This window comes from Excalfactoria chinensis, chromosome 8 (assembly GCF_039878825.1).
Source record: "Excalfactoria chinensis isolate bCotChi1 chromosome 8, bCotChi1.hap2, whole genome shotgun sequence".
NCBI classification, from domain to species: Eukaryota; Metazoa; Chordata; class Aves; order Galliformes; family Phasianidae; genus Excalfactoria; species Excalfactoria chinensis.
Genome location: NC_092832.1, coordinates 51,551 through 62,380, shown reverse-complemented (window position 1 = coordinate 62,380; position 10,830 = coordinate 51,551). Strand labels below are relative to the sequence as shown.

Sequence of the window (10,830 nt, the reverse complement as noted above, 5' to 3'; positions counted from 1 at the left end):
CCACACATCTGTGCTTCTCCTGCTTGAGAGTGAATGGAAAACGCAACTGAATGTCAGTTCACAGAGGAAGTATTTTTCCAGATAAGCTCTCTGGGCGTACTGCTCCCTCCTGGTTCAACCCACAAGGTTCCACCCGTGCAGTGGTTATTCCTGTGCCTGTTTCCCAAAGCCCAGGCTCCATGAAGGTCAGCACTGTGTTGGTGTTGACCTTGACTGGAACAGAGTTGGATCGTAGGAGGCAGTGTGATCCCACAGAGATGGCACTGAGCAAGAGGCAGGAGAAAGCTGTTTGTGAATGGCCAGTTTGAGCCAAACACAGCATGTCGTGGTGTGTTGCAGAAGCATGGAATGGTTGATGTTGGAAAGGACCTCTGGGCCCATCTGGTCCAGGCCCTGCTGCAACAGGGCCAGCAGAATTGGTGCCCGGGGCCACATCCTGGGCTTGGAGATCACCTAGAGGAAACTCTGCAGCCTCTGTGGGTCTCTGTGCCAGTGCTGCAGCACTTACACAGTGCAGGAGTGCTCCTGATGTTTGGTGGCAAGCTCTGGTCCTGGCACTGGGCTCCACTGGATGCAGCCTGGCTACATTCTCTCTGTTCCTCCCTGCATGGATTGATGGCCATGGGTGGGATCCTCCTGAACTCCCCTTCTCCAGACTGAGCAGCCACTTCTCTCAGGCTGTTGTCATAGAAGACGTCTTCCAATCCCTTCACCATCTTGGTAGCCCTCCATTTCCAGTGTGTTGTCACGGGGTTCTCTCTAGAGCTCCCTCGTGACAAGGGAACAAACCCAGGGGGGCAGGAACAAAAGTACCTCTCTTCCCTAACAGCGCGGTGCCGCCACGTGCGCTCCGGGAGAGGGGACGGGAAGGGAGACCGTGAATGGGTCTAGGAGGAAAAAAAAAATGAAGAAAGGATGATCTGAGAACGAATGGCAGTTTAATAAACCCAGTAACACTAAACAACAACGAGCGAGTTTCAACAAGGAGAAAACCAAATCCCGATCTCACCGACGGGCTGCGGGAGGCAGGAAGTCCCGACCACGCTGTCTCCTGGCAGGGAGCCGGGCCAGAAACCCCGTCCCCTTCCCGACCTCCCCTCCGGTGCCGCTCCCCACATGCACATTTAAGGCAGTCCGCAGAAAAAAAAACTTGTCCCCTTAACTCCCATTATCCTACATGATGTTTTGATGTGGAATAGCAACACCAACCAGATTACAAAACCATAACATGTGTCCAGCTGTCTCTTGTACTGGGAGCCCAGACCTGGACACTGTTCTCCAGGTGCAGCCTCACCAGTGCCGAGTAGAGCAAAAGTAATGGTGCTGAGTATTGTTCCTTACCTGCTACAAGAGAAGTAGCTAGGGCTATGATGGGAGCACACTGCTTTATGATTGACATGGAGAACTGCTAGGAAGAAGGCCTGGTGGGACTGAACACAGATGCAAGGTGGTCCAGCTTTTGTTTCACTGCAGACTCTGTGGGCAGCAGCATGGAGATATGTTCTCCATATAGTTGTGCCCCTGTGGCTTCTTTCTGATGTGCCTGGGAAGTCCCCTAGAATAGACTGCTGCATGAGACAGAAGTCTGATACAACATCACTTGTGTGGGTGGAGTTTTACTATCTCTGTGTTCACATCTTTTATGTGCTTTGTTTTGTTTTAATTCAACTCTCTGTGTGCATGGGTGCAAGTCTGCCTTTGCTAAATCCTTTTCTTGTGGCCATAGGCAACAATCAAGGGGATCTCGAGTTTCAGTGCTGAGCAAGAAGCACAGCACTCAGGAAGGCCATGAAGAGCTTTGGTAAGTTGATCTCCCTCCGCAGGTCAAGTTTATTTGTTGTTTTTTTTCCCAGCACTGGGAATGGCTGCTCTGGTGGTTTGTTCAAGGGAAGCGCAGCTGCTTGTATTGCTCTGCTGCACAACTGCCCTAAGAATAGTTGGGAAGAGGAAACACAGCTGCCTTTCTGATGTCCTGAAATACGGCTCCTCTGGTGGAGTGGGTCCTGGCAGCTTTGTGTGCATGGATGTAGTCCTGGGGCTGTTGAGAACTGGCTGTGGAGGGGACTTGGGGCGGCACAAGACCAGAGGGCAGTTCTGATTCTTGTGCAAGCAGCCTGACTGGCTTCCATTTGTTTCTTGCAGGCACGGATGAAGATATCATCGACATCTTGACCAAACTAAATGTTTCCCAACGTCAGCAAGTTCTGATCACCTAAAAGATCTACAGAGATGTGTGAAGGTGGTTGTGTCACTTGGGTATAAAGTGACAGAGGACCCAATCTCCATAAGAGAAAGGTCGGTGGAGAATTTCTTTGACCAAGGAAGTTTTGTTTTTGTTCAGTTCAGAGCAATTGTTGATGCAAGGAGGGTTAGAGCCTAAAGAGAAGTGGTGAACAGCTCGGTTCTGTCTGTCCTGGAAGGCCATACCTTCTGCCACCTCCTTCCTCCTCTCTTGGCTTTCTAGGATTTGATTGGTGACTTGATGTGGTTGCTGAGTGGGAATTTTGAGAGGGTGATGGTTGGGATGATGACTCCCACCGCCATGTCTGATGTGCTTGAACTGAGGAGGGCTGTGAAGGTTTGGAAATCTTTCTTTTGTATTGTTGAAGTTCAGGCCAAGGACTTACTGCTTCACTATGAATGTCATCTTAATTTATTATTAACTCTTAAAGAAACCTGATTGCATGTCTGGAGTTGCTGTTGGTATCCAGTGTTGCTTCCAGTAGATGCTGTGGTGAGCTGTGTCTTCTGTCCTTGTACCTTTGCAGGGTAACAGAGATGAGGGAATGTATGTGGATGATGCTCTTGCTCAGCAGGATGCTCAGGTGTGTAGGAATGTGCTTCTTTGCAAGAGCAATCTATTCTTGTGCATGTGATGTGTGGTGAAGAGAAGCCAACCCATGAAATGGGAATAAATGGGTTCTGGTCTTATTTGCAAGTCTCTAATGAGAAGCCTGTAGGTAGACTGGTTACTTGGCAGGGGCAATGACATTTCAGCTGTGAGTTGCCGTGCCTGGTTGGTGCTTGTTGGAAAATACCCATGATCTGGACAAGTATGTTCCAGCATACTTTCTAGCACCAATGAATTAAAGATCTCGTGTATACCCAGTCTTCTCCATGAGCCTTACTTTGTCATCCATAATAAGTGCCTGTACGAAGCGAGGGAGAAGAAATGGGGAACAGATGAGGTGCAATTTATGTCTGTCCTCTATACATGGAACAGGCATCACCTACTGAGAGGTAGGACCCCTCCACAGCGTCCTGGGTTTTTCTTCCCTTCCTTGTTTGTGTGTGATGCTTGTGTAGGAGCTTCATAGGTGTTGAGTAAGTGCAAGCTCTTCTGGGTCAACAGGTGTCTTAGCGAGAGCCCCATTGCATCCATTCCCTTCGGTCTGTTTTATTCCCTTCTGAGACTGGAAGGGATTTCAGAAACCTAAGTACAATTTGCTGCTGCTCTAGCATGTAAAGCAGAGATCGTGGAGTGTGACCACCATTGGGGCAGGGGGGGGAGGAGCTGAGAAATTCATCTGCCAGGCCTTGAAAATGGGAACAGTTGTTGTAGGCCAATTAGTAAGCATGTTTGCAATGGAAATGAATTATTCTAGTGGGAAGGTCCTGATTTAGCTGGCAGTGCTGCAGGAATGATAGGATGTTCATGCAGCTCGTGAGGAGCTTGTTCTTGCAAAGTGGTCCTTTGGATCTCTCTGACTCACTACCATGACTCTTCCTCCTAGTTTTTGATGTGTACAGAGGCATTGCTAACAAGGACATAACAGACAGTATTAAATCTGGGAGGTCAGGAGACCTGGAAGATGCTTTGCTGGTTGTGGGTGATCGCTCTGCTTTTAAACCTTGCATGCAGAGTAATGAAATGATGAGAGGTGCTGTGTGTCCCCTTGAGTGGCTGGTGGCTGTTACAGGTTTCAGGGGGTAGACTAGTTTGTCTTTGTTTATGTGCACAAAGCCAGGCTGGGTGGGACTTGGAGCTCCCTGGTGTAGAGGGAGGTGTCCCTGCCTACTGCAGGGTGGTTGGAACTGTGTGATCTTCGAGGTCTCTTTATACCCAAACCATTCTCTGCTCCCAGCTTCACACCTACTGCCTGCCCTTCTCTGTTCCCTGCTCATGCCCTCTAGGCTTTTCCTCCCCTTGCTGAGCAAGGCCATGCCCGGTAGCTACCCTGGATCCTCCTGCTCTTTACCTTCCTCCACACAGATGCTTGCTTCTGGCCAGCACTTCAGCCACTGCCAAGCCTATGCACCTCATCTCTTGGGGAGACAGCAAGGTGGCCTGGAGCGGCCCACAGCTCCTCCCGGGCATGGCTTCTTAGCTTTGCTTCAAACCCAGAACCCAAAGGAGTTCCTCTTACATTCTGGCCCAGATTCTTTTCCTCCCATGCAGCTCCTGCGGCAAGCAGGGGCACAGCTCTTCCCATATTCCTCCATTCCTGCAAGTTTGCTTTTTTCCATTCTTTGCCTTGCTTTGCTTTCCTTTGTTGTGCTGTGGTTAGTTTTCCTACTTGCTTTCTCTGTCTTTGTTGCTATCCATTACATTTTATCCTCTTTTTGCCTCCATGTTTCATGATTTTCCCTTCAGCCTTTGTTCCAGGAATGTCTTTACGGCCAAGCCAGGTGTTGTCACAGGTACAGGAAATGCTGCCCATCCTGTAAGCTGGCAGATGATCAGCAGCAGGTGTTTAAGTCGCCCAGCCCCAGGCATCTCACTGACATCTACCTGATGGCGCTGGAAGGGCTGCACTGCCCACGGCTGGCCTCCCTTTGCTATTTGCTGCATTGATTCCTTACTTCAGCATGTGGCAGACCTCAGTAATGCAAATGGCTGATAAAGCATCAGCGGTTTGCAATGCGCTGATGTTAGAAAGGCTTCAGGGAGCGGCAGCGCATTCCTGTGTGCAGCGGTGAGGAAAAAGGAGTAACAAGAAGGTATACATAAAGGTACTAAATTAATTTATTAATGACTTACTCCTAACACTGACATTAACAGTATAATGGCAAAAGCCCAACTGGATGAAGGGAAATGGAATCAGAAGGAAACCGGCAGTTGGCTGCTCTTTCTTCTCCTCCCCTCCCGTTCCAGGAAAGCAATCACAGCCTTCCAGACTTTGCTGTCTTATTCCACGATGAGAGGTGTTGTGTAGAGGGAATGCCGGATCCCAAAAGTGGAGGCAGGTGCCTGGGGCTTGATCAGCGTCACCTGGAAGGGCAGGCAGAAAGGCAGATCAGCAAGGGCCCTTCTTTGCTGCCCTTGCTCCCTGCTGTCCTGCACCCCTCCCAATCCCAGACAGTCCCTGGTGCCTCACTGGGAAGGGCTGAGCACCAGTGCAGAGCTGGTGTGGCTCCCTGCTAGAGCAGAGCTGGCTCAGGGAGGTGTGCTGGCCTTACATGTGCTCTTATGGGCCCCTCATGTGCACCTGGGACCTCACAGCTAACTCTCCTATGCTGGGGGTGTGCTGCTTGGAGCCCCTCTGAGCTGCATCCCCCCCGAAGAGCTTGTGAAAGACCAGCACGGCCCATTGAAGGGAATAGGAGCAAAGGGAGGAAAAGCTGCTTGCTGCGCTGTTCCTCACTTCCTCTACTTGGATGTGGCATGAGGGCAAGGAGCAGGCCTGCTGTCCTGCACTTGGTTCCTGCAGCCAGAAGCTGTTTGGCTGGATGAAGCCTCAGAGAAAGGGGGAGAGGCATGAAGGCTGTGCTTGTGAAGCAGAGGGGAAGAGCTGAGCTGAGGCCTTACCCGGCCTACACTGTAGTCTGCTGGCCCAGGCTTCACTGCTTTGCCCTCTCCATGTTTTGGTCGGGCTGCAATGGTGTATGCAGGTGCCCTGGTCTTGTAGGCATCCACAGCCACTTTGGGGAGCGCCGCAGGACCTGGAGTCTGCAAGAGAGGCATGGCCGCACAGGGCTGGGGTCACATTCAAGGCTCTCTCTTTCCCTGGAAGGCTGCATTAAGCAAAGTTGCAGCAGGGTTGGAAGCCCCTGTGGCTCAGGGAGAGCAGCCCAGGTTTGGACGCTAACATGGAAAAGAGGAGCAGCAGAGCTCACCTTGGCAAGGTCCTCATCAAAGCGACCGCGCTGGCTCCTTCCCCTCATGGAGTAGCAGGGGCTGGCCGATGTGTAGGCCGTGTTGGGCCCCATCACCCTGGGCAGTGTGTAAGTGCCAGGACCTGCAGGAGGAGCAGCAGAGAGTGTGTGCGTGAGGGGATGGAGGAAATGGAAGCAGCAGCGAGGGGCAGCCTGCCCAGCCCGCTGGTGGGAAGTGGAGGGACATCTTGCCCCTCTGCCAGTTCCTCCCTCTCCTCTGACACAGGGCCAGTGCCAGCAGCTTCGAGCATGAGCAGCTGGAGACGCTGCTGGCCGAGAGGTGGTGGTCATGTAAGAAAGCTTGTGGCCCAGCGCCGCATCTTGCCGCACAGGCCATGCAGTAGGCCCTCTGCTGGTGCTGAGCAGCAGCCCGTCCCTGGAGGATGCTCAGGCTGAAGGGTCTGCCTTTGCCAGGGTCACGTACCTGGAGGGCGGTCTGTCCGGAGGGGCTCCCGCCGGAAGGCCATGGACTGCACCGGTGGGCACTTGAAGACGTGCCTGTTGGCAGCTTCGGTGCGGTAGTCACCTGGGACAGAGGAGAGGAGGAAGAAAGCTGTGAAGGGCTGGTCTCCTTCTGCAGCCAGAAAGAGTCCTCTGAAGAGCTGCAGAATTGCTGGGGGACACAGGCAGCACGCAGGGACACTTCTCTGTGCCCTGCCACTATGTCCTGCCTTGCTGTCCCTCCTGTCAGCTCCCTGCTCCTTGTTCTTTTCAAACATGGGGGCCTTGTGCCCTGGGCCCATGGTGCTGGGCAGCTGTCCTTCTCCGAGGGCATTTATCGCTGCTCAGAGCAGCTCATGCTCTCTCAAAAAAGACCTACAGCTCCATCAGGGCGTGAGCTGACCCCAGGCAAACATGCTGCGTGCTCGTGTTGTCTGGGAGAAGTGCTGCAGCAGTGCTACTCACTTGGTCCGGGGGTGACGGTGGTCTTTGTCGTGGGTCGTCCCCGGAGGTGGGTGCCTGGAACCACGTACTTGCCATTCCTAGTGATGGCCGGCTCCACAAAGTAGCAGGGACCTGGCCCACAGCTCTCTGCCGCAGGCCGTTTGGTCCCTCTAAAGGTGTACGCGGGGGCACGGTTTTTGGTGGGGCTGTGGCCCACGTAACCTAGGAGGAAAAGCAGAAGAGAGCACACCCCTGTGCAGCTGCATGTTTTGAGCTCCTCTGGACCCAGACCAGAAGCAGGCCCCTTTGTCCTCGGGTCACAAGGAGCAGCGCCAGCAGCATTGGCCTTCCTCGGCCAGGCCTGGCTTGCAGCTGCACCAGAGAGCCAGGAGGCTCTGACAGAACAGGGCAAGGCTGGGGAGCTGCTTTGCCCCGTGATGTCCCCAATGCGCCTCACAGGGATGGTCGCTGTACCTGTTGTCCCCGGGATGGAGTACTGGGGCCCGGGGCTGGGGAACTGGGCCGAGATGAGGCCACGTGGACGATGAGGTCTCCAGGTCCCCACCCAAGCTCCGTCCATGCTGGCAGGCATGTGCCTCCAAACCTAAAGGCAAGAGCAGAGCAGTTACTGATGGGAGTTCCTGAGCAGGAAGGTGTTCACTGCCAGTCCTGCCAGTCTCGTGCTACACGCCCCTCACACACACTGCAGCCAAGCCCGCATCCTGCAGCTGAGCTCTGCAGCCTGAAGTGTGCAGGAGCTCTCCCTCACCTCTCTGAGCCTTGGAGGACGAGCGCGATGAGGCTGAGCTGCTCTGCTGCTGGGGCTGCTCTCAGGCACAGGGCACGGCGAGCGGCTGCGGACAGCACAGCTCACAAATGAGGTGCCTGGAGCCAGTGGCCGGCTGTCCTTGGGGAGGGCCTGGCGTCGTCATGGCAGCGCACTGTGACAGCACACAGGCTCCAGGTGATGCCATCCGTGCTGTGACATCTCCTGGCTGGCCTGGAGCCGCGCCCTCTACGCCTTCTCGGCCTCGCACCCCAACCAGTAAGAAGTCGTAGCTCACGCTGCCGACACCTGCAGGTGGACCGAGCTCTTAGTTAGATCACACAGCAGAGCTCAGCTAGGTCCTGCTGGCTGTTCAGATTGGTAGTTTTTCTCTCGTTTTCTTTTTAATTGACGGAATAACACGTGTGAATGGGAACTGCTGTGCAGTCAGGATTGGTCAGTTATGGAAATGTCACATGCCCAGAAGTGTTATGAAAACGTTTGTCCAGGCAGTGAGAGGTCCTGGTGGGACAGAAGGTGCAGCAGAGATGAGAATTTCCTTTAGTGAGGCTGGAAAGGAGGAAAAGAGGAAAGAATGCAGCAAGAACAGGGGATAGATTTATCTCCAAACAACTCAGTAATCTATGCATAACCTGTCACGTGTGATGTCTGCATATTCCCCTAGAACATGCAACAATTTTCTGCTTCTTGTTGTTTGGAGCTCTCCTATGGCTTGATCAAGTTAGTCTTGATGCCAGCCACGGGTGCACCTTTAGCCATTCTCAGCAGAATGGTAACAGAGGTTGCTGAAAGGGAGAGAGGAAAGGAGGAGCTAAACTGAAGCCAACACTTAGTTGCAAAGAGCTCTGCCTGCATTCCATGTCAGCACCCAGACATGAGCCGTACAGCCCTTGCTCTCAGCACACACACCTCTTCTCTTACCAGCTGCTTGCATCCCTGCGCAGCGCTGCTCAAAGCCCTCCTCCAGCTCTCCCTTCACAAAGCAATACGCAGTCTCTCCCCAGCCATGAGCTCTGGGCTGTTTGATGCCTGTGCCATCAGCGGGACCTGCAGAACAAACCTTGGCTTCAGAGCTTGGAGGAGACAAGTGCTCTGTCCAGGAACATTCACCATCTGAAGCACTTGAAAGCAGCGGCTTCTTGAAAGCCCTGGATCTGTGTGACACACCAGGAGATGCTCAACTCAAGCCGTAGCCCTCTCCACAATGGAAGGGCTCTTCACAACTGGCTGGAGGGGGGAGCAAAGACGCACAGAGGTCTGACAGCTCTGAACCAAAGCAGGGCAGCTGCTGCTGCTGCAGGCAGGGCTTCCCGTGCCTGCCCAGCCTGCAGCAGGTAGACAACGTTGGCGGCCGCCTGCTGCTCAGATAGAAGCACAAGTGCTGCTGGAGAAGCAGCGCAAAGCACAGCCTGAATCGCTGCTACCTTGCGCTGAGGAAGGGCTGAGATGCACCACGGCCTCACCTGCTGCCTTCTTGGAAGGGGAGGTTCAGCATCAGCTCCACTAGTCAGCAAGTTCTCCAGAAACTTCCTTCTTTCTTCCTGAGCAGGAGACTGGATGCTGAAACCTTCTCCACAGTCATTATTAAACAGTACCTGGACCTGAAGCCCCAGGAGAAAACGCAGTTCAGATCCAAGACCACAAAACAGTCATATTCTAGTCCAATACAATTCCAATTCTGATTGAAATTTCGGGACTAGCTTTTCACCCACCCTGCTATGGAAGGGGGAAGGGAGGGGGAAAGGGAAAGGGGAAGCGAGGGAGAGCCTTCTAGCCCCACATGCCCCTATAACTCACTCTGTAGCCCCATGTCACCCTATAGCCCCATACATCCCCTATAGCCCTGTATCCCACTAGAATCCTCCTACTGCCCACCCACAGCTCCCTAGAGACACATATCCCCCATAATCCTCCTATAACCCACCCAGAGCACCCTACAGGCCCCTTTTAGAACCTTATAGCTCTCCCACAGCCCTATATAATGTCGCAGCCCCCCAGCTCCCTATAACCCCATGATCCCTTGTAGCCCCCCACAGCCCAGCATCAGCCCTGTATCCCCTCCACAGTCCCCTATATCCTCCCCAGAGCCCCTGCTGTCCCATATCCTCCTATACCACGTCAAAAGTTCCAGACAACTTTCTATAACCCCATATCCCTCCTATGGCCACTGTGAAGCTCCCCATAGCCCCACATATACCTACATCTACCCCTGCAGTCCCCCTAGCTCCCTACAGCCCCATATCCTCCTATAAACCCCGCACTGCTCTATATCCCTCTATAGCCCCCCAAAAGCTCCCTATAGCCCCAGATCTCTCCCGATAGCCCCTCCATACCTCCACACCCCCCTACATTCCCACAACAGCTACCTACATCCCCACATCCCCCGACAGCCCCCATATTCCTCTCAGAGCAACCCAATTCCTCATATCCCCCCACAGCCCACTACAACCACATATCCCCCACTATTCACCCCTAGATCCCTCCCACTGCCCCCCACAGCCCCGTATTACCCTATTCCCCGCCCCCCCCCCCCCGTACCTGCATATTACTCTATACCCTTCCTATAGCCCCACATTACCCCACAGCCCCCTCAGCTCCCCCATCCCCCCCACTCCTCCCCCACTGCCCCCTACACCCACAGCCCACCTCAGCCCCGGGAGGCACCGGGAGCAGCTCTGGACGGCTCGGGGGGGACGGCCCGGATGCGGGCAGCGGCGCTGCGGCGGTGGGGGCCCCGAGTCCTTCAGCCGCCCCAAATCCCCGCATCCCACGCCGGAGGGCAGGGCGGGCCGCTTCGGGCCGCGCACGGTTCCTCTCCCCGGCCCCGGCCCGGAGCCGTTCTCCCGCACACCTCCGGCGCCGCCGTGCTCAGCACCGCTCCCGTCGTGCCGCGGTTCCGCCTCGGGGCTGCCCGGGCAGCCTCAGCCAATCGGAGCCGGCGGTGCTGCCGCTGACCAATGAGAAGTACGATCGGGACGGAACTGCCTCTGACCAAAGAGTGGCCGGGGGCGGGCCGGAGCTGCCCATGACCAATGAGAGAGCGGGGGCGGGGCGGAGCGGCG

The 10,830-nt window shown here is 54.5% G+C and overlaps 1 protein-coding gene across 10 annotated transcripts; it reads right to left on the bottom strand.

Annotated features, from left to right (window-relative positions):
* Nucleotides 1-4,942: 4,942 nt before the first annotated feature.
* On the bottom strand, nucleotides 4,943-10,734 carry LOC140255847 (ciliary microtubule associated protein 1A-like). Of its 10 annotated transcripts, XM_072343800.1 has the most exons (10): nucleotides 10,415-10,733; nucleotides 9,232-9,369; nucleotides 8,690-8,815; nucleotides 7,751-8,553; nucleotides 7,456-7,585; nucleotides 7,003-7,203; nucleotides 6,521-6,622; nucleotides 6,058-6,179; nucleotides 5,750-5,890; nucleotides 4,943-5,212 (listed from the first exon to the last, which is right to left on the bottom strand). In XM_072343800.1, the coding sequence occupies exons 5-10, from the start codon at nucleotides 7,571-7,573 to the stop codon at nucleotides 5,129-5,131; spliced, it is 768 nt and encodes a 255-aa protein (XP_072199901.1). In that variant the 5' UTR covers nucleotides 7,574-7,585; nucleotides 7,751-8,553; nucleotides 8,690-8,815; nucleotides 9,232-9,369; nucleotides 10,415-10,733; the 3' UTR covers nucleotides 4,943-5,128. The 10 variants fall into 10 exon arrangements, with proteins under 10 accessions (XP_072199901.1, XP_072199892.1, XP_072199891.1 ...); XM_072343791.1 differs by having other exon boundaries at nucleotides 5,750-6,179; nucleotides 8,678-8,815; nucleotides 10,415-10,734; XM_072343790.1 differs by having other exon boundaries at nucleotides 5,750-6,179; nucleotides 10,415-10,734.
* Nucleotides 10,735-10,830: the final 96 nt, after the last annotated feature.